General features: G+C 51.0%; 1 protein-coding gene across 7 annotated transcripts in view; it reads left to right on the top strand.

The window, feature by feature from the left end:
* The window catches only part of AGAP1 (ArfGAP with GTPase domain, ankyrin repeat and PH domain 1), a 570436-nt gene that overhangs the window by 204698 nt on the left and 342632 nt on the right, over nt 1-23106 (top strand). For all 7 annotated transcript variants that reach the window (XM_088835100.1, XM_088835099.1, XM_088835098.1 and 4 more), the window contains exons 4-5: nt 19298-19383; nt 22930-23071. In XM_088835100.1, the coding sequence (XP_088691226.1) occupies nt 19298-19383; nt 22930-23071 (228 nt within the window). The remainder of the gene's footprint in view (nt 1-19297; nt 19384-22929; nt 23072-23106) is intronic.

Raw genomic sequence — 23106 nt, 5'->3', positions numbered from 1 at the left:
AGTGAATGTTCTGGAGCTTTCGGGTACTATGTTGCCATCCAGCTTTATGGAGAGTGTGGGGGCAGAGGGATCCTTTCCGGGGGGGCGCTGGAAGTCAGTGACGCCATCACAGCTCAGCTGCATCTGCAGCTACTTTTGCAGCAAAGGGTCAGGTCGGGGCATAGCTGCTGCTGTTATGTGGTGGGTGCTGGGCTGAGGGGTCTGGACTCTGGGTGGGCTGTGAGACCCTCCCATTTCCTTGCTGCTGTTATGCAAAGTGTGAAAAGGTTAGTTGCTCAGTCGTGTCCGACTCTTGGGGCCCCATGGACAGTAGCCCTCCATCTCCTCTGTCCAAGGGATTCTCCAGACAATAGTACTGGAGTGGGTAGCCTATCCCTTCTCTAGGGGATCTTCCTGACCCAGGGATTGAACTGGGGTCTGTTGCATTGCAGGCGGATTCTTCACTGAGCCACCAGGGAAGCTTACTGATTTATCCCCCTTGCCTCTTATACAGCGACTGGAGTGACGCACTGCCATCTCCATGGGGCAGCAGCTTTCCACGGAAGGCGTGTTGCCGCAGACCCTGTGCACAAAGCTCATTGGGGCTTCCCTGCACTTCTCCTGTCTGCACAGGGCTGTCCTTTTGCTTTAATTAATATGTAAAACACCTTTAGTGTATTCAACCCAGAACATTCATCGGAAGGGACTGATGCTTAACCTGCAGCTCCAGTACTTTGGTCACCTAATGCAAAGACTCATTGGAAAAGACCCTGAATCTGGGAAAGACTGAGGGCAGGAGGAGAAGGGGACGACAGAGGATGAGGTGGTTGGGTGGCATCACTGACTCTGTGGACATGAGTTTGAACGAGCTCCTGGAGACGGTGATGGACAGGGAAGCCTGGCGTGCTGCAGTCCGTGGGGTGGCAAAGGGTCGGACACAACTGAGCCACTGAATGACAACAATCCTTTAGTGGTACTCTGACCCATGGTGGTGGGGAGCTCTAGATGGCTGAGAAGGAGAAGGTGGTCACGGCCTTTGTTTTCACATCCCCAACCTTCTCCCGAGTTCAGGTTTCATCCGCTTTCAGAGGATGACACTTGTCGTGTGTTCACTGTGTGATCCCTTTTGGTTGATACTTTATTCTTGTGGCACAGATAGCTGAGGCATCCACTTAGGATTATTTTAAAAATACAATTTGATATGAGGGAGTAGATTTAAACATTATGTGTGTTATTATAATTAGTGGATTAGCAATGTATAGGGCTTCCCTGGTGGCTCAGACAGTAAAGTATCTGCCTGCAATGCAGGAGACCCAGGTTCGATCCCAGGTCAGGAAGATCCCCATGGAATAGGAAATGGCAATCCACTCCACTATTCTTGCTTGAAAAATCCCATGGACAGAGGAGCCTGGTGGCTACAGTCCATGGGATCACAGGCGTTGGACACGACTAAGTGACCAACACTTCCTGCAATGCAAAAGTAGGGAAAGTTAACCCAGAGCAGAACGTGTGTAGGACACCCTGGGTGTTGAAGCGGAGCTGTTGAAGTTGCCCTGTCACTTCTTAGCGAGACGAAGAACTTGGAGCTGCCCCAGGCCTCGCTGGCCGGACCCATGCTGGTCTCCTGGAACGTCAGAAAGATTCGGTTGGTTTACATGTGCCCTTCACACCGATGATGGAATTTCACAGCTGTCACTCACTTCCGATGAAAAGAATCGGATGGAAATTACTCCTCTGCCGTCCGTGCCCTGTTGATGGCTGCTAATGAGGCCAGTGAAGGAGGGTCTGGGCATCTAATTAGAGTCTCCAGCTCATGTGTTTGTGTGCTCGATGTCCCCCGTGCACCCCCGCCTCCTCGCCGCAGACCCCACGTGTCTGCCACTGTTTTTAACTCCCTTCAAAATAAGGAGAGAAAGGAAGGAAACTCAGGCTGCCCAGTATTATGTGGGGATTTGATGGAGAACATAGGCAGCTTGAGACACGTCCCCTTGCAGCTGGGAGACCGCGGTGTCTCCGAGGGCTTTGAGCTTCAGGCACCTCTCTCTGTGTTCCTCCCCCGTGTCTCCTGCCGTGGGCCACACAGAGGACCTGGGGCCCAGAAAGGCTGGTACCCAGCCGCTGTCCCTCCCGGTGGGGGGGGGCGGGGAAGGGACCCATCAGCTCTGAGCTGGATCAAAGCGTCCAGTGGGTGGAGTGGTGGATGTTAAGGGTGGTGGGCTGTGACGGTGCCTGGCGGCGATGTTGCCATCCGTCTCTGCTCTCAGGTCCCTCCAGCCCACACGTGTGGCAGCGCCCCCCGCCACCCCAAAGCAGAAAACATGGACTTGGATCTAGGAGTTTTGGCTCTGTACCCTTCCTTTGACAAGCAGAACAGACTAGGATGGTCCGAAGAGTGTAGGCAGAGAATGAAAGGTGGGTGTTCCCCCAGGGACGTGCTGGAGGTGGGGAGGGAAGCCCGTGTCCTTCCCAAGTAGGAGGAGAAGGACAGTCTTCTGCATAAAGAGAAGGGTCTGAAACGGAAGAGGGGGACAGAAGACACCAGAACATCTCGCTGAAGTAAGGAAAGGTGTGGGACAAGATAACGGCGAGTCAAGGAAAACTTTACATAATCTGTGTGAGTCAAGGTGAGAAATCAGGCTTTCTGAACCTAAGTCACAGAATGTGGGGTGTGCCTTTGTACTGTGCCCTGGGGTGTGGGGAAGTATACGGGGTGTGTCTCGACTCTTAAAAACCTTGCTGAAAGGAGCCTGCAGCTGTTTCACTTGTTGGTACAGATGTACGGAGTTTGATAGACTTAGCAGTTTCACGGGTAGAAGGGAACTGGCTTGCCTTTCTGGGAGAGGGACCTGTATATGCCCAGAGCCGTCTTTCCTGCCTGCAGACTGACATGGGGTGTGGTGGGGGAGGAGGGCTGAGTGATTTCAAGGATGGAGCATAACTGCGACAGGAGGGTGGTGAGCTGGTGACCCGGGAGCAGCAGCATCTTTCCCGGGAGCCCCAGAGCATCCAGGGACGTGGGGGGTCTCACGGCTGGGGTGGGGGGGCCACTTCCCCCCAAACCCTGCAGCCTGGCTGCCTGAGTGTCCCCAGGGACGTGGCTGCCCTCCTCCTGGAATTCCTGAGCCTCCATGCCAGTGCCTGCGACTTACTTGCCTGTGGTTGAAGCCAGGGTTCCCAGGCTGCCTCGGCCGCTCAAACTCTCAGTCCTGGCCCGGGATGAGTTAGCCAGCCGCCGGAATGTGGACTTGCTCCCTCTGCGCCGAGAGTCATTTGCAGGAACTGAGAGGGTAAACACGTAGCTGGCGCAGAGCCGGCCGGGGCCCAGGGATGCACAGCTGGTCCATACGGGTCCTGCTGCTTTGCTGCTGAGTCTTCTGCTCCAGGTAAACAGCCTTCCTCCTCAACTCTCCTCACGGGTGTGACTTCAGGACCTCGTGTCTACCAGGAGCAAGATCGTGATGCCACCCCTGCCCCCCCACCTGCAAACCCTCTGCTCCTGCCCCAGGCAGCCTGTTCCTTGACCAAGTTCCCATGACCAGTGAAGTTACTCCAACAGCTTTAAGTGCAGCTCAGCTCAGGACAGCAGAGCTCTGTATGAGATGCCTGGGACCTACATTGTGGTCATCTGGAAATGAGAGAAAAGAGAATTTAAAGTGGTCTGGGGACTTCCCTGGAGGTCCAGTGGCTAAGACACTGTGCTCCCAATGCAGGGGGGTTCCGGGTTTGACCGCCCCCGCCCCCCGCAAGTGAGGCAGCTATATCCCACATACTGGAACTGAGAGTTCGCATGCTGCAAGCAAAGACCCCCTCCGGCTACAGCTAAGACCCAGCACAGCCAAATAAAGAAATAAAAGTAGTAAAAAAAAAAAAAAAAATAGTGAGTTAACCAGTCCCCAGTGGCGTGGGTTGAGCCTGAGTTCCATGGGGTCTTTCTCACCCCGGGGTGGGGTTGCTGCTTGGGCTGCGGGGGAGATCAGGAGCTTCTCTGGTTGCACGTGCCTTGACGCCCCGGGGGCCCCCAAGAGGGGTGAGGAGCCCCCCCATCCTAGCCTTCTCCTCCCCGGCGTGTCCAGCCCGATGGTGCCCCGCGAGGGTGACCGGCCCTGAGCTTGCCACCGTGCCCCACCGGTTCCTAGCTGGGATGTCATGTGCTGGCCGTGGTCACTTCCTCTGGAAGCGCGGGTCTGCTGCGGTCAGGTCACCTCAAGCTGGACGTATCTCTGTTAATCCCTGCGTCCCTGGAGGACCCCCTGGAATTGTTCCCCGACAGATGCACGTATCGTCAGGGCAATAAAAGCCTTCTCAGGAGCCTGTGTATCTTAAATCACTTTTTAAAAAATGAATTGTTTAGAACGAATGTTTACTTCGTTTCTTAGAAACAAGCCATGTGGTAAATACCAGCCTTTATTTTCTGGGACATATGAAATGCATTTAAACTGTCAGCTCCAAAAATCCTTTCCAAATCAAATAAACTTGAAAAAAAAATTTTTGTCAGCTACCACTGCTCAGCAGATGTTAGGCCTATTTCTGAACGCGTTCTTGGGTGCTGCTTAATGTTCCAATGAACGAAATCTGTAAACGCTAATAAAATTTGAGGCGTTTTGAAATCTAGCCAGTTCAGTGTTTCCACATAATTTTAGCATGTTACTTGCAACCAAGTGATTAAAAATACATGATAATTTTTAAATGAGGAGTATCTGAAACCTCATGAAGAGCCTGCTGGTAGGTTGACTTAGTAGGTAAAGCAGCAGTCAGTTCAGCCACCTTCTCTAATTATTGCAGATGCTAACTCGGTCTCTAACCATAGACATATCATTGACCCTCATCATCGTCCTGATCTGTTTTAAACAGCCTGCTAAATAACTCTGTCTGCTCGCACGTAAGCCATATTGAGGATCAGATGATGTTGCCTTTAAAACAGGCGAAGAACGCTAAAATTATCACTAGCACTTCAAAGAAATAAAGAGAAAGCAGGTTCTGCTTCATTTTTAACAAGAAAAAGAAGGCCATAAAATTAAAAGTAAGGAGATTATGTTTTTGGCATGGACAGAGTTGGCAGGACAAAATGTGTCTCTGAGTCGGTTGTTTGAAACTCTGAACACACCGTCCCGTATTGTTATAATTAATTCAGCGGGAAACTGGGGGCCTGCTGAGAGCCGGGCGCGGCGCCTGCGGTCGGGGCAGGCACTCCTGAGAGGAGACGCAGCTTCAGGACGAGAGGCTGCAGTTGCAGGTGGCCATTGACACCTGAGCAGCTGAGCACACTGGCTTCTCCCGGGAAGCGTCCCCACATGCTCCTCGTGTCATGTGACCCCCAGAGCCCCTCAGTAGTAGCCTGAGTGCTGGGGGACATGATTGTTGCTTCCTTGAGACGCCTCCTGACTTCACAGATGACAAAACCACTTCCTTCATAGGAAAAAGGAGACTGGGGTCTTGAAAGTTTCACCGTCGAAATGACAGATCATTTTCTCTAGAGAAATGGTAAGCCCCAAGATGGTGTGTTTTTTTTTGGTTTTTTTTTTTTTTTTGAGCTTTAAGTTTCGCTTTGGCTCCATCCCTTCATTCTTTCTGGAGTTATTTCTCCACTGATCTCCAGTAGCATACTGGGCACCTACCGACCTGGGGAGTTCCTCGTTCAGTATCCTGTCATTTTGCCTTTTGATACTGTTCATGGGGTTCTCAAGGCAAGTATACTGAAGTGGTTTGCCATTCCCTTCTCCAGTGACTATGCCAAAGGCTTTGACTGTGTGGATCACAATAAACTGTGGAACATTCTGAAAGACATGGGAATACCAGACCACCTGACCTGCCTCTTGAGAAACCTGTATGCAGGTCAGGAAGCAACAGTCAGAACTGGTCATGGAACAACAGACTGGTTCCAAATAGGAAAAGGAGTACGTCAAGGTTGTATATTGTCACTCTGCTTATTTAACTTATATGCAGAGTACATCATGAGGAACGCTGGGCTGGAAGAAGCACAAGCTGGAATCAAGATTGCCGGGAGAAATATCAATAACCTCAGATATGCAGATGACACTACCCTTATGGCAGAAAGTGAAGAGAAACTCAAAAGCCTCTTGATGAAAGTGAAAGAGGAGAGTGAAAAGTTTGGCTTGAAGCTCAACATTCAGAAAACTAAGATCACAGCATCTGGTCCCATCACTTCATGGGAAATAGATGGGGAAACAGTGGAAACAGTGTCAGACTCTTATTTTTGGGGGCTCCAAAATCACTGCGGCTGCTGATTGCAGCCATGAAATTAAAAGATGCTTACTCCTTAGAAGGAAAGTTATGACCAACCTAGATAGCATATTAAAAAGCAGAGACATTAATTTGCCAACAAAGGTCCGTGTAGTCAAGGCGATGGTTTTTCCTGTGGTCATGTATGGATGTGAGAGTTGGACTGTGAAGAAAGCTGATCGCCAAAGAATTGATGCTTTTGAACTGTGGTGTTGGAGAAGACTCTTGAGAGTCCCTTGGACTGCAGGGAGATCCAACCAGTCCATTCTAGAGGAGATCGATCCTGGGTGTTCGTTGGAAGGACTGATGCTGAAGCTGAAACTCCAATACTTTGGCCACCTCATGCAACGAGTTGACTCACTGGAAAAGACTCTGATGCTGGGAAGGGTTGGGGGCGGGAGGAGAAGGGGACGACTGAGAATGAGATGGCTGGATGGCATCACCGACTCTGTGGACATGAGTTTGAGTGAACTCCGGGAGTTGGTGATGGACAGGGAGGCCTGGCGTGCTGTGATTCATGGGGTCGCAAAGAGTCGGACACGACTGAGCGACTGAACTGAGCTTTAAGTGGTGGTTTAGTCGCTAAGTCGTGTGCAACTTGTGCTACCCCATGGCCTGTAGCCCACCAGGCTTCTCCGTCCATGAGATTTTCCAGGCAAGGAGACTGGAGCGGGTTGCCATTTCCTCCTCCAGGGGACCTTCCCAAACCAGGGATCAAACCTGGTCTCCTGCATTAAAGGTGGGTCTTTACCGACTGAGCTCCGCGTTAGAGCATGACTTAGCTGCACGTTAGAGGACAGTTGTTGGGTCTGTCCGAGCTGAAGCCCCTCCTGCCTCCCAGCGTGTTCATCCTAAGACACACCGGCCGGACGCCCTCTGCTTAGTCCTGACACTGTTTCCAAGGGAATGAGACAGTTCCTGAGAGTGTTCCAGCCCCACCTCCGGAAATGGGAGGTGACATTCCCAATGCTCAGGGCCTTGTCCTGCAGCAGTCACCCCCAGCCTGTACAGTGGAAGGACTGGGTGCATTTCTCTTTTTTTGCAGTCTGCACAAACCTGTATTTACAAAACAACCACATTACATATATACAGGCTTTTGACACACAGTTTAAACTATTATGTCTTTTTACTCCTAGAAGGTAAAGAAAAAATGTAATAAACTAATCTTTTTGCTGTTTTTATACAAAGTGACAGGTCATGCACTATTTTCTTTTCTAAGTTTTAAAGTCTTTTGCTACGTGCAAACCCTGGATTCCTCTCTCCAGTTTTAAGGCAAGAATGGGACCATTGCAGGGCAGTCTCTCTCGTGGGGGAGCAAGCCTGGAGGGGGAGGTGCCAGCTACTTTCCAGGCCGCTGACCCCAGACCTTGGGTGGGGAGGCATTGTTGCATTTCTAAAGGCTTGTAAGAATAAACAAAAAACGCCCCAGGCAAACAAGGCTATTGCCTGCAAGGCATGGAGTATTGACTGTCCAGCAACCCCTCCCAAAGACAGTCTGCGACCCCTGTGGTGTGTCCACATGTCAAGGTGTGACCTTCAGAGAACTCTGGGTTTCTCCACAGGATCCCACCTCTTAGCCACCAGCTCATTTTAGGTTTCTCAAAACAAACACCTGAGTTGCATGCAGAGGACTGTGTGTGAACCAACAGTTCTGTTTATTTTTAAAAAAACATGTTCAAAAATAGAGTTCACATGACACAAATAATTTTTTTTTTAATAAGTTCTTTTCACACCAGGAAACACTAGTTTAGAGCGGTCACATCTGAGGGACAAAGAGACCGTCTGGTCGGCTGCTGGTGGGTGCAGGCCAGCCCACCCCACGCCCACACCCGCCTTGCCGAGGCACCTGCCCCTGGACACGTCTCGGGCCCTGGCCGGTGGGGCCTGGCCTTGTTTTTTAAAGCCACCAGGTGAGCAGCTGGGCTCTGTGTCCTGCAGCCGCAGTCCTTTGTGTAATTTACCCTTTCTGATGCTTAAAATAAACGTGCAGGACACCAAAAATAAATAACCTTAAGTAGGTTTTTGCCCAAGGAAGCAGATGTGCACCACTAAATATATTCCATTCACCACCAGACTATTTCAGAGACAGGAGTTGATGCTGGAACGTTCACGTACAGCCCCGGCAGTGGGCACTGGGTGGCCGGCCAACAGCCTCCCTCTTCAGTCACCCAGCCCTCCCTCGTTTTATTGACGCTTCTCAGATACCTCGTTTTTGTTTATTTTTTTAAAAAGAACAAATTGAAGTTTTGTGGCTACCTTGCATCGAGTGAGTTGTTGGCGCTGTTTTTCCCAGCAGCATTTGTTCCCTTCGTGTCTCTGTCATATTTTGATAGTTTTTGCAAGACTTCAGAGTCTTCTCGAGGAAAAAGGTTGTGGCTGGCTGAAGGCTCAGGTGATTTGGTCAGCCTTTCTTTAGTAGAGGTTTAAATTAAGGTACGTATGTTGGTTTTTTAGACGTAATGCCGTTGAACGCTTAGAAATATGACAGTACAGTACGGACATAACTTATGTGCCCTGGGAACCTTCCAGGTTCTTGTGACTCACGTTATTGTCATATTTTATTGTGGTGTTCTGGAGCTGAACCCACAATCACTCTGAGGAGCGCCTGAATATTAGAGTCTGTTAATATGTGGAGGTGCCCATCATTTTGGAGAAATGGCGATATTCTCTTTCTGAGGACTGATTCAAAACCAGACGCCCCCCTGCATCATCTGCTCGGTGGGTTCCCAGTATGTTCTGGGGGACACGGACTGTGTCTGTTCCTGGTGCCCGGTCCCCTCCCATTCCCCACCCAGCCAGCTCTCGTCCTTTTCATTTTTCTCCTACTGCCCTTGACAGTCCGAAATCCTGGGGACTTCCCTGGCGGTCCAGTGGTTGACTCCACGCTTCCAGTTCAAGGGGTGTGGGTTCCATCCCTGGTCGGGGAACTAAGATCCCACATACCGTGCAGTGTGGGAAAGAATATATATATTAAAAAAAAAAATCCTGTCTTGTTGACTCTGTTCACTTGCTGACGTGGAAGTCCCCAGCTAAGATTAGGAACATACCGTGTGTGGTGTGTTAGGAACACACCATGTGTTAATTGCTCAGTTGTGTCCGACTCTTTGTGGCCCCACGGGTTGTAGCCCACCAGACTCCTCTATCAGCCTTCACTCTCGGGACAGCGGAGTGTGTGTCTGTCCTAAGAGCAGAGGTTGATGGCTCAGCTGCCAGATCCACGGGCCTCAGTGAGACCCCTGGTCACCCTAAGTCTCCTGAGGTTTGGGCCGTGCAGGCTGCCTGTCCATTGGAACAGCCGCTGAGTTATTGGGAGAAGCACCCAGTTCGGGGGAGGATAGTGTATGAACTTTGGGGGAATGGGGCAGGTTCTGGCTTCCCAAAACAGTTCTGGGGGAGAGTCCCAGCGTGTGGAGCCAGGGCAGCCTGAGTGTGTCTGGCGCTCCAAGCCCAAGGGAACAGCGTCACTCCTAGAACGTGAGCTGAGGACGGCAGGGTCCAGGCTTGTTTGTGCAGCGAGTGTCCCCTTTGCACCGTAGAGCGCTTGGACACCATCGCAAGAGAAAGGATGCTTCAGGCTCTGGGACCTGCCTGCCTTCTGGGATTACTGATGCTGCAGGGCGTGGTTTACTCTGCAGTATCTGAGATTCCGCAGCCGTGATTACAGAGACATGTTTTGTTGTGATCATGCTATCTTACAGCAGTTTTAGTGGGGTTTTTTGCAGGTGGTGGTTTTGTCGTTGTTGCGAGCTTGGCCGACTCCGTGTGACCCCATGGACTGTAGCCCTCCAGGCTCCTCTGTCCGTGGAATTCTGCAGGTACGGATACTGGAGTGGGTTGCTGTGCCCTCCTCCAGGGGATGTTCTTGACTCAGGGATGGAACCCGAATCTCCTACATTGGCAGGCGGATTCTTTGCCATTGAGCCACCAGGGAAGCCCCCCAGCTTGTTTTACCGCAGAGGAAAAGCTAATAAAACTTAATGAAGGTGGAACTGGGTCTGTCCTTAGTTGATGATGATCGGCCAGCCTACACCTGCCCAGGGTATCCATGTTTGTTGTTGTCTTGAAAAGGTGGTATTTGGAGGGGAGAGCTCTTAACAGGTTTCACGTGTTAAGCTGCCAATTTACATTTTCCTCAAAGCTCTTGAAGTTAAGATATAAGGAAGTTCAGTATGACTGTTGAGCAATAAACCACTTCCTCAAACATTAATTTCAGATTTCTTTTTGAGCAGCAGCACCATTTTTACAAAATGCTTTCAGTAGCCTTCTGATACCTTGTGCTGTTCCCTTAATAAAACTCATACAAGTTCTAGTTTATAAATCTGACTCACTGCTCATCAGGGATGGCAATGAAGCTGTTTTTATGAACACAAAATAGGGCTTTAGGGTCTCCTGTTTCCATTTTACATCTGTCTTTTCTTCCAGTTAATTTTTGCTTGTATTTACTTGATGTCAAGAAAACCTGAACTACACAAGTGACACTTTAAAGATATATTCACTTCATCTGCCATTTCAAGGTTACTCTTCCATGAAGTAGACCCAGAAATGTTGAAGCAGTAGGAACAGTGAGGTTCTTGAAATTCCAGACTGAATTAATAAAAATCAGCCACTCATTCCCTCGAGGTGTTTAGGCAGGGTCCCCATGGTCCATGGTGTTCACTAAATGCACGGTGACATCCCCAGGAGTCAGCTGGTTAACTATTTGATTGTTGTTGCTTAACTGACTTGCATCACACAGAAAACTGTCACCGCACATGTACCCAGCTTGTCCCTCCCAAGAACATGGGACGTGTCCCAGAGCAGGTTGCTGGTTTTTAGAAGGCCGGGGTGATGGTGCAACCCTCCCAACACCCCAGCAGTGGGTTCTGCCTTTGCAGAGAGGTTACCTGCTGTAGCCAGAGCCACTATCTTGGTCTGTGGGTTAGAGCGTAACATACTTGCCAGTGCAAGTTGGTTGTTTCTGGCACGGTTTCAGAACCAGTTGTACATTTCTTAAAAAAGACTACAGTGGCCATTTTCCAACCCCCTACAGAGGCTCTGGAGAATGTTGCTGGGGGTGCACCTTGAACCCCGCTGCAGGATAAGAGCCCCCGCCTTGACTGGCATGACAGCCCTTCAGCAGGGCCTCCGAGGCTCCATCCTTAGAGTCTGTCGTTTTCTCCTGGAAGATCGCGTGCTCGCTCGCTCTGCGGGCTCGTGTCTTCCGCGCTTCAGGACAGCTCCTCCGCTCTTCACCCGGAGCTCTCAGCTGGGCGTCTGTTGTCAGAGGCGGCATTTCTCCTTTCCTTAGTTTCGTTCGTCTTCCTGTCAGTTAACTTCTGTCTTTTCGTCTCCTTGATGGAGTTTATTTCCTGCCTTTCCTCCTTGTCAGAATTTCAGCTTTGAGCGGTGTTTTCTTCTCTCCCTTACTTTCCCACATTTTATTTATTTGTTCCAAAATGCCAGTTTGGTCCTCCATTCTAGAGGCTTCCATCTCTTCTCACACTGTTTCAGATTCTTCTCCTGGAGCTCTTGTCTTGTTAAGTGCCTGTTAATAAGTGGCATCAGGGAGGGAAGCGACTGAAAGGAATTTCCTTCTGCTTTTTGAGTTTTATTTTCTCTTCCATCTGCCCTTTGAGTTTTGCAGGCTCGTTTGCGACTCTGCCCCACTGACCCTTTTATTTTTTTTGGCCATGCCACGCAGCTTGCAGGATCTCGGTTCCCTGAGCAAGGATTGTACCCTGGCCACAGCGATGTAAGCCCACAATCCTAACCACTAGGCCACCAGCAAACTCCCACAATCCTCTGCCCCCATTTTTCCTCCTGCCATATCTTCACATGATGTCTTTACCGTTTCCATAGCTCTTTTCCCCCCTTCTCCTGAGATCGCCGCGGTCCTGCCAGCAGTCCAGGGCCCGGATGGATGCACTCTCAGGGCATTCGCGCCTGCTGGGGCCGCCTGAGGGCTCCGTGGTGGGCCTTGTGTCCCGGGTGAGGTCTGGGAAGCTCCCCCACTGCCAGCAGATTTCCTGGGGAAACAGGACACCGGCCAGAAGAGACCCCTCTGGACCAGAGAGATGACCCAGTCTGCCCACTCCCATTTCCTCGGACCTCCAATATCCACCCCCTGCCGGGAAGTGCTGGACACGGGGCTGAGGCTGGCTGTTCCCTTCCCTGAGAATCTCAGTTATGACATGAGCCGCTTTGTCCTTTGAGAGCGTCCCCTCCAGACCAAGGTGAGCTGCTGGTCCAGGCAGGCCACTCTCCAGGAACCTGCTGGGCGGCCGCCCCCATGGGGAGCGGGAAGGTGTGTGTGCTGTCCCCCCAGGGCCCCGCCATGCAGTCTGGGTGTTGCAGGCACTCTGCCTCCAGAGAGCCTTGGTGGCTGCTCAGCTTGGAGCCTCCTCACGGTCAGGGGCCGGGACAGGAAGACCCTTCTGCCCCCCCATAGCATCCCTCCTCCCTCGGGGACCGGAGCCTGTCCCCACCCGGCTCTGCGGTCCTCCTTGATTTATTTGGCTGCACTGGGTCTTCGTTGCGCAAAGGCTTTCTCTGGTCGCGATGATCAGGGGCCACCCTCCAGTTGTGAAGTGCGGGCTTGTTACTGCAGAGCACGGGCTCTCGAGTGAGCCGGCTTCAGTGTTTGCAGCTCAAGAGCTTAGTTGCTCTGCAGCAGGTGGGATCTTCTGGGACCAGGGATCGAACCCGTGTCTCCTGCATTGGCAGGCGGATTCTTAACCACTGGACCACCAGGGAAGCCCCCGCCTTTTTATTTCCCCCCTCCCCCCCCCACTCCTTTTTATTCTTAAGGCCAGTGATTTCAAGGTTGCTTATGTGACGCTTTGCATCTTTCCTTGGTGGATGGTGAATTTCTTTTTCTGGTTTTTAACTATTTCCCCTTCCCCCACCTCTTTTACTAGAAATGGAAGAAAGGAAAATTACGTTACAGCAAAATTTGAATCTTTCCCCTAACCTTGGAACTTTAGCTTCTTTCCTGATCTTTTGTCTTTGTTGTACTCAGGTCTGGATGGAATGAAGTTGTTGAAGACCGTAGCCTTTGCGTTAAATCCCATTTCACCTCAAGTCATAACTGCGAGCCTTTCACCTGTGAACTAACTTACCAGTCACCACCCTTTAATTGTATCCTTACTCTCAGTACATTTTTATATTTGCCCCCCTTTTTTTAAAAACAATAAGTTTTTTTTGTAATTGGCAGACGAAGTGAAGTCTGATTTGGTTAAATTTTGTAATCAAATATGTTACCAATAAAACTTCTTTCCCAGTGTAAATATACAATCCAAAATTCATTTAAATATCATGACACAAAACTTCTCCAAAACCTCAGCGATAGGCGTCAGGCTTCAGTATTTTTACCAAAGAGAAAAATTCATTTTAAGAAATGTTGGGCACATGATTATTTTATGTTCTCCCAGGGAGAAATGAGAAGATTCATTGTTGTCTCCAGTGTATTCCTCTCATCTCACCAGTCCTAAACAATTAGGAGACAACCCCCTTCGCAGGTACTCTATTGTATTACTAGGCTAAGTAAGAAGAACATTTTGGGTAAATGTCAAAAATGACGAGAATCTCGAAACCATCCCTCTGGGAAAATCAGGCGCTCCTGAGCTGGGGCCCCGCGACGGTGTCAGGACTGGAGGCCAGGACTTAGCAGCCGAACAACAATGATCAGCCTCTGCAGGGGGCTGTGCTAATTTCTTCTTGTGGCAATTATTCACAGGTGGGCCTGGTCAGGATGTTTCCGGTGAGCTAAACACAGGTATTTTTGCTTAATGCTCATTACCTAGGAGGCAAGGTTCCCAGAGATGGGCCGTTATGTATCATTTAATCTTACAGGCAATATCCCTTTCATGATGAACTTGTAACAGAATACAAAAGTTTTCCCTATCACAAACAGTGTTGGGCAGGTCTGTTTCTTTTTTGTCTCCTAAGCAGTAAGTCTCCTAAGGGTTCCCAGGTGGCGCTAATGATAAAGAACCTACCTGGCAACGCAGGAGACAGAAAAAGTTTCCATCCCTGGGTCGGGAAGATCCCCTGAAGAAGGGCATGGCAACCCACGCCAGTATTCTTGCCTGGAGAATCCCCAAGGACAGAGGAACCTGGCGGGCGACAGTCCATGGGGTCACAGAGTCAGACACTAAGGGACTTAGCAGCCTGGCACAGGGATGACTGTCATTTGCAGTTGAAGACAGCCCCCTTCCGTGGCGGTGAGTGGACCGGGGAAAAGACACACCCCGCCACCCACATGCTTGGTGTCGCCCTGTGGGTGCAGGGAATTACACGAAGGTTTCCAGGCTTCTTTGCGGGTGGTGTGTGCCATGAACTGTCTCAGCAGAAATCCACACAGGAGAGAGAAGACTCAAGAACCAGGCAGCACGTGTGGGTGTGGGTCTCACCCCTTCCTTTATGGGGGGAAGGGGGCAGACTGATCAGCGTCTGAACTTCTTTTCCACCCAGTTAGATGTGGGTGTTCTGGTGGTCTTTGCACCATAAGATGCTGTGAGGAGGATGAGATGAAGTGGGAAGAGAAGAGCTTTGTAAACTATAAAGTATAAGGCTCACTGTTGCTTGGAGACCTGTTAATGATATGTTAATAATTTTTAGTCCAGTTAGCCAAAAGCGTAGAAATGTCAAACATCTGTTGGAGTGTTTACTGCCAACAAAACTTTCTTTTTGGTCTTGGGAAATTCGGTTTTCTTTTTCCCTTCTTAAAGCAGAAATGCCAACCCAGGTGAGATGCTTATACCTCTCTTGGTATAGACAGCCCTTATATTCAACAAGATTACATTGTAGATCCATCCTGCCTAGCTCGAGTTTAAAGAGTAGAGGGAACTCAGCTGTTTTGACCTACACCAGCATTCCAGATTCAAAACTGGTCCCCTCAGCATGAGACCAGGACTCAGGAGTAACCTTGAGAGTAGTTGGTCACCAGTGGATTATACCCCGGAGAAGGGGATGGCAACCCACGCCAGAATTCTTGCCCGGAAAATCCCATGGACAGAGGAGCCTTGTGGGCTCCAAAGACTCCAAAAGGTCACAGAGTCAGACACGACTGATGACTGAGCAGAGCACAGTGGATTGTAAGGGACTTCTTTAAGTCTTTTTTCAAGATATTTAAAAAAAAAACAAACTGATCTTTTCTCTCTGGTGAGCTTTTCGTAACACATCCATGTCAGCATCCCTGCTTCTGTTTGGTACGTTCAGGTCCACCTTTTACCTTGACCCGCCTAAGAGTTCAAGCTCAAGGGCAACAGGGGCTCCCAGGACAGTTTTCTGGATGGAAACTGAAAACTAACCTTTGAATGAACCTGAAATTTAAAAGATTGCACGTGGGGCTTCCCAGGTGGCTCGGTGGTGACTCAATCCACCTGTCAATGCAGGAGATGCAGGTTAGATCCCTGGGTTGGGAAGATTCCCCTGGAGGAGGAAACGGTCAACCCACTCCAGTATTCTTGTCCTGAGAATCCCATGGACAGAGGTACCTGGCGGGCTACCAGTCCATGGGGTTGCAAAAGAGTGGGACACGACTGAGCGACTGTGCACACAGGCGCAGGCTGAATTTAGGCAGGAAGAACGTCCCTTTCCGTGTGCACATGAGACGCAAGCGATCCTGCTGTTCAGCGAAACTCAAACCAAAGCCCAGAGACGAACTCGACTCTGCTTACCCATCTGTACGTGTTTTAACGCAGTGCCGTCTGCCTCTGCTTATCACAGGCCATCTGTGGAGGGATCGACCGGGCGTGCTCTCTGCTTTCCCTTCTCAGGGAGTTGTCATTACAGGTACAGAGAGCCCTGCTCCCCGTGGACTCGGTGGGTTGACCAGCGGCACATGCGCCCTGCACACCTGTGCACAGGTGGGCTGAGCCAAGTGTATGTCGATGGCCCCCAGTGCCGGGGTCAGGTTCAGGCACTCTCCAAAAATACAGTGATCCCTCGGGTGATTGAGTGTTATGTAATGGTATTTGGCAGTCAGAGAAGGTTGACAGTTATTCATGTAGCAAGTTTATAGGGTGGGGCCATGGGTGTAAAGTCGGGTCAAACAGACCTGCAGGGAGATGCAGCCATTTCTCTGTGTCGATGTATCCGCAGATTCGGTCAACCATGGATCAGAAACGTGGGGAATTACAGGACGTTTTCAAAAAGCAAAACTTGAATCCGTTTCATGCTGGCAAGTATTTACATAGCATTTATGTTGTACTTAAAGCTCTTTACCTGGCATTTACACTGTATTGCATATTAGAAGTAATCTGTAGATGACTTAAAGTGTACAAGAGGATGTACGTAGGTCGTGTGAAAATTCTTCACCGTTTCATGTAGGGGATTTTGGAAGCAGCCGCCTGTGGATTCCGAGGGATGACTTTATTGGAAATCGGATTAGAAAACAGACATCTATAAATCTACATTAAAAATGAAATTGGACGTAGAGTTTGGTGGTGTGCTCTAATATTTCAGTAGGAAAAGATCCAGTGGCTAGGATCAGATGGTGGGTTTGAATTTCACAAAACAAGGGCAGTGGGCCTGATGCGTGTAGCCAAGCTTGCTGCCGCCCACACCTCCATCCCAGGGCTCCTTCCCTTTGTGTCTCTAGAGTAAACTATAGGAAACGGCTTTTACAGTCGTCTTTATTCGCCTGCTGGGTTGTGTTGCTCCAGCACTCACTGGTCTGTGTCCCCGCTGAGCCTGACACTCTACCAGCAACAGGAGTTTATTGTTTACGTATAACCTTTTTAATCCTATTCTTTCTCGCAATCTGGGTGCTTAAACACCTGGCTGATTTCTACCTAATTATCAAACCTTTGGGTTCACGGAAAATGCACTTGAGTGTTTCATTTGTTTCCTGATGTACATGCAACACCAGAAAACACACACGAGTCCACTGCAAGTGTCTAATATTTGCAATTGTAAAATACTGAAGAGACATACATACTAACTACATGCTTTAGAGGGGAATAATATACAGTGATTTTTAGAATGGGAAGTGTCCTTAGGGGGAGGAGAAGACAATCACCCACCCTTTTAGAGCTGATGCAAATTAGATCCAGAGGCCTTTGCTTGCAGTTACACAGGAACAGAGGAGCAGAAAGAATTCTGAGCAAACCTTTCCTAAGGTTAATATTGTGATCTAATCACTTGGACACATAACTTGTAAACCGTGACTCTACAGAAACATATCAAAGAAGGTGAATGAAACAGTAGATGTGAAATCCATCAAGTGCTTACCCTGTAAGACAGAGGACGCAGAGACCCAGGGGAGGGGCAGGGCCAACAGCCAGCGTCACTCCTGGGGAGCCGAGTGGTGACGCCCACCAGGTGCCAGCTCCCCAGGGAGGTGGGGGCAGTGGCTGGCAGCGGAGGGCTGCTGGTCCTGCGGGAACCCCCCCTCCTACCCCAGAGACCACGCAGATCGGTGAGGAATTGGCCACCTGAGCCCAGCATGCCCGGGGCAGCTGGGAGGCCTCGTGGAGGTGGAACCTGTGTTCACCAGGCAGGGGCCGGCTTCCGCGTGTGCTAAGATGCCAGGGCTCATGGCGCCTTCATTTTGCGGAGCTGCGGGGGTGCAGGGACCCCACTGTGGGTCCACCCACAGCCGGAAGCGCACGTGCAGCCCTCTGTGGTCTAGCGCACACGCGCTATCCCGGCGCCATCACCCGTGTGTCCTTCTGGCGCTTCTCCATGCAGTGCTCCCTCTTATTTTTCCCGTATCAACAGTGAGGGGGCCAAAAGGAGAATTCATCTGTCTTATTGGAAGGCTTTCTTTGCTCTTTGAGTTTTGCTGTGTAAGCAAGCGCGTCTTGCCCGTTACAGGGGGGCCCGAGTGGGAGTGGCCGTGTGTGCGTGCGTGCTCACTTACCCCTGTGACCTCCCACCCAGCCCCCCGCCCCAGCCTCACGGGGCCTCAGCCCACATGCAGGCCTCCGATCCTTCTTCGGGAACCCTGGAACTGTGGGAGGGAAGGCCGGCATGGTCCAGGGGTCACTGTGGCGCCGAAGCAGATGGCACTCGGGCTAGCAAGGGACCCGACCCACAGCCTCTGGGGCCGGAGATGTTCTGGCAGTGTGGTTCTCGGGGGGTGTCCAGTTACTCGGGGTTGTCAGTTCGCTGGTGTTTCTGGAAGGCCCCTGTGCCCGGGGAGTTGAAATGAGACGTGTTCCTCTCTTTGAGACCACGAATTCCCAAGCCCGGGGAAGGGGTGGGCACAGAGCGCAGAAGGTGGAGAGGTGGTCTGTCTCTGGAGGTGGCAGAGGAGCCTAGCGGTGGGCATGTTTCCCGCTGTCCAGGGGAAGGGCTGGCAGTCCGACCCCGGACGCCGATGGGAGGTGCTGGAGGCGGCTGTGCCTTCCACGTGGCCGTCCCCCTGCCCCACCAGCGTTCCGGAGGGGCCCCGGGGGCTCCCCGCCCCTAACCCAGCGTGGTCTCTAACGCTGTCTGTGGCCAGCTGCCCCGCTGTGTCTCGCGCAGGTGTCATCCCGTAGTCTCTGTCTAACCCGTGTGTGGTAGCAGCCCGTCTCCCTTGTGCCCTGTGAGCACGGAAACGCCATCCCCATGCTGTTGTGTGTTTTCCTTTCAAGAACTGGGTTTCCCTTGAGGAGAATACAGAGATTCCTAGCCCTGGGATTTGTCCACGTGGTGGAGACCAGGCCCCCAACCCTGTTCACAGCACATGAAAATTTCCTTTCGGTTTCCTGAACCCAAGGAGAGAATGAGAATTTCGGTGCTCTCCATTTCTGGACTCTGTATCAGCCGGGTTCCCAGGGAGAGAGACATCCCGAATCGACACACAAAGCCTGCATGAGCGCTCCACCCTCCTGAGCCCCGAGCGATCCTGGCCTTGCATGGAGCCTGTGTGTTCTAACTCCAAACGATCATGGGTTCTTAAAGATGACTATTGGAACCTGGAGTGGCAGTAGTCCTTCCAAAGCCCAGTGGTTGCTGGAGACAGATCTGAAGCTACTCCTAAACACTCAGGGCTGCCTCCAGGGCCGCAGTCTAGGGCGTATTTTTCCACAAGTGAAGCCCACGTCTGTTCTCCCTCCCCATGCTCTGTCTTTCCTGTGTAACAAGGTGTTTTGTGTGTGTGTGGCAGGTGGCAGGTTCAAGAAAGAGATTGTAGTGGACGGACAAAGCTATCTGCTGCTGATCCGGGATGAAGGCGGCCCCCCGGAGGCCCAGGTGAGCACAGCACCCACACCGGGACCCCGCACGCCTCTCGTCCCTCCCTGAGGGTCTGACTCCACAGGCGTGCCCAGAAGAGGTGAGAGAGAGGCCCCTGGAAACGCTTCCCGTGACTGAGCTTTTTCAGTTCAGTTCAGTCGCTCAGCCGTGTCCGACTCTGCGACCCCATGGACCGCAGCACGCCAGGCCTCCCTGTCCATCACCAACTCCCGGAGCCTGCTCAAACTCATGTCCATCGAGTCAGAGATGCCATCCAACCATCTCATCCTCTGTCGTCCCCTTCTCCTCCTACCTTCAATCCCTCCCAGCATCAGGGTCTTTTCAAATGAGTCAGCTCTTCACATGAGGTGGCCAAAGTATTGGAATTTCAGCTTCAGCCTCAGTCCTTCCAATGAACACCCAGCACTGATTTCCTTTAGGATGGACTGGTTGGATCTTCTTGCAGTCCACGGGACTCTCAAGAGTCTTCTCCAGCACCACAGTTCAAAAGCATCAATTCTTTGGTGGTCAGCTTTCTTTATAGTCCAACTCTCACATCTTTTTTTACATGACCACTGAAAAAACCATAGCTTTGTTTGACTATATGGACCTTTGTTGGCAAAGCAATGTCTCTTTGCTTTAATATGCGGTCTAGTTTTGGAGAGGCTAATTCTGTTTTTCTGCAGACAGAAACTTGGAGGGGCAGTTTGGTCTGTGTGACTGATTTTCCCTTTGTGTTTCTAAGAAGGAGGGAAGAGCAGATTTTTGCACTGAGCTGTCAACTCAGTGGCATTGGCATCTGGAAGTTTCTGTAGCTTCCCACCCTTTTCTTATAAGTGTTTCATCTCGAGAGCATGCTAAGTCACTGTAGTCGTGTCTGACCCTTTGTGACCCCCATGGACAGTAGCCCGCCAGACTCCTCTGTCCAAGGGATTCTCCAGGAGAGAATACTGGAGTGGGTTGCCATTTCCTGTGTAGCAGTGCAGTCACTTAGAAAGCTGGGGGGAAGTTGGAAATCTGCACACCACCACCAGGCTGCCCACCAGGCTTCACAGCCCAGGTCATTCTCACTGAAAACCAGAGGCTGCACCTTGGTGTGACTTCTGTGAGAGTTCCTTGAACCATGGGCATTGTGGAGGAAAAAAAAAACAGCCTGAGTGTGAAAAATTTCTTTCTTTGGTTTACTCACTCCTTAGTTTATGGCTTTATTTCTATAATAATTTACCAGCTAAACACTTTAAAGGAGGTATAGGCTAGTAATAGTCAAGACTGATTAAGGCAAACTTAATATGAAAAATACCCCTAGTGTTCTTTCTTGAACTTACCCGTTTGTGAAAGTGCACTTAAATTTAGTGATTTAAGTGAACGGTGTTGAATATGGGGGTTGTTAAAGCTCTCGAACTCCATATGCTGAGGGGTGTGTGGCTCTACAGAAAAATGGTGTGGAGATACCACGTTCCAGTGAGTTTAAAGTGTCACTGATTATAAGCTATGCCACTATTTAAAGGAGAAATACTGTCAAGTCAGGAAAGAAAGCAGTCCTTCAGGTACACTCTGATAGCAAAGATGTGAAGTATGGAAAAGATTTCTTTAGCTTTGATGAAACAGCATAGTTAACGATAGTGATAAGGAAACATTAAAGACAGGTTAAACATGGAGAAAAGTAGGTTATGAAGCTGTGAGAGTGGTCAGTGCATGTCTGTTACTTCGAGCAGGACGGGCTTGACATCTGACAGTGTCCTGAAGGTTTGTGATGGCAGTTACGCTAAATGACTCTTAGTCGACCTTCACCCATGGGACATGTGTCTTGCTGTCACGAGGGCTTCCTCAGCGGCGGCTGGTAACAGGTGAATGACGTCGGTGAAGTGTGGGAGTCACCGGGGGTGATTTTCCACCTTTCCAGCTCGTACATGTTTCGGAGTGTGCAGGGACAGTTTCACACTCAGAGAGCACACCTCGGCTCTGACCGTTAAAAGAGTCTACGAAGAAAGGTGAGAGACGTGCAGAAATGCGTGTCGGAGCTGGCTGAGTGGCTCCAGGGCCGCTGCCATCCAGGGACGGACACTGGTGGGTCCAGAGACGCACAGACACGGTGCTTGCTTTCCTGACTCCTGTGGTAGACCAGCGAGCCAGCCGCCCTGGCCCAGAGTTAATGATGAGACAGGCCCCAGGGGCTCCAGGTCCACCCTGGCGAGGGAACTCCAGCTTGAGGAATTGGGAGCTCAGAGCACCACCCCACCCTGAAGGTTTCATCAGCCATGATCGCTGTTATTGTTGTTTAGTCGTTACCATCTGAACTTCAGATGGTCCTGTCACATAAAACCCCCACGGGTAACTGAATACCCTTCTCATTTCTATGTAGAAGTCAGAGCTTGGGCTTCCCAGGTGGTGCTAATGGTAAAGAACCCACCTGCCAATGCAGGAGAAGTAAGAGATGCCGGTTTGATCCCTGGGTCAGGAAGATCTCCTGAGGAGGGCATGGCAACCCACTCTAGTGTCCTTGCGTGGAGAATCCCATGGACAGAGGAGCCTGGAAGGGCTGCAGTCCATGGGGTCGCAAAGAGTCGAACATGACTGAAGCGACTTAGCACGCCAGCTTAACCAACGGAAACTTTCCCCGAATGTATTAGAGCTGATGCCCTGACCATCAGAACTTGTCTCGGAGCTGCAGCTTCTTTTAGAGAAAGCACATGGGATTTTTTTCCCCTGCATTTTCACTTGGGTCTTTCATTGAAGAGGAGGGCGTCTGGCTCCAGACGGTGCCTGGTGCCATGTGTGTGACCCTGGGGAGCTCTGAGTCCCGGGGTACTTGGCTCGCTTGGCTCCAACTTCCCAAGGGGACTATGGGTATTAGATGAGCTAACGTGTGCCTCCGGCTGCTTGGCCAGAAAGAGGGTCTGATGTGAGTTCAGCCGAATGCAGGTAAAACAAGAATAAAATGATAGAAGAGCCGGGCCACCGTGGGGTTTTTGCTTTCCCCCTCCTATATGCTCATTTTGTTCACTGGTTTGGTTAAATGTCTCTGGCAGTGGGCTGTAATTCCCATGAAGGGTGCTGTGATACATCCGTGGCAGATCTTCACAATACAAAGACCTCTTCTGTTGACAGAGTTGTTGGCCCTGGGGGTGGAGGACTTCTGGGCCTTGGGCCCCCAGAGGAGGAGCCCCATCTCAGGGTCCCAGCGTGGCTTCCTGGGGATGCTCTGCAGGCAGTTTGGGGTGCAGCAGGAAGCTTCAGGGTCACCGTGTGTATCGGTCCCCAGGCTGGCTCTGTGAACGCTGGGTCTGCTTTCCATCGGCTGAGTCGGGACGGGGGTGGACATTCCCATGGGGAAGAAGGTCTGGTTTGACTTTGGAGACACAGTGGCCTGGGGGGGAAGCAGGCGCGGGCGCCACCCCAGGTGTGTCATGCCGAGGACGAGAAGGGCGTTAGCAATGCTTCAGAAGTGGGTTTCCGTAGAAGCCGGATGCCCGCATGGCCCCCGCCCTGTGCTCACGGAGCTGACCCGATGCTGGCCTTCACTCCGTCTCCTTGCCCCTGCTCACCTGCCCTCTCTCTCCCCAGTTTGCCATGTGGGTGGACGCCGTCATATTCGTCTTCAGCTTGGAGGACGAGATCAGTTTCCAGACCGTCTACCACTACTACAGCCGCATGGCCAGCTACCGGAACACGAGCGAGATCCCGCTGGTCCTGGTGGGCACCCAGGGTGAGTGGCATCTCCATCCGCTGGTCCTGGTGGGC

This window comes from Moschus berezovskii, chromosome 4, assembly GCF_049115385.1.
Source record: "Moschus berezovskii isolate FMDL1 chromosome 4, NW_MosBer_1.0, whole genome shotgun sequence".
NCBI lineage: Eukaryota > Metazoa > Chordata > Mammalia > Artiodactyla > Moschidae > Moschus > Moschus berezovskii.
This window is presented reverse-complemented; position numbering and strand designations above follow the sequence as displayed.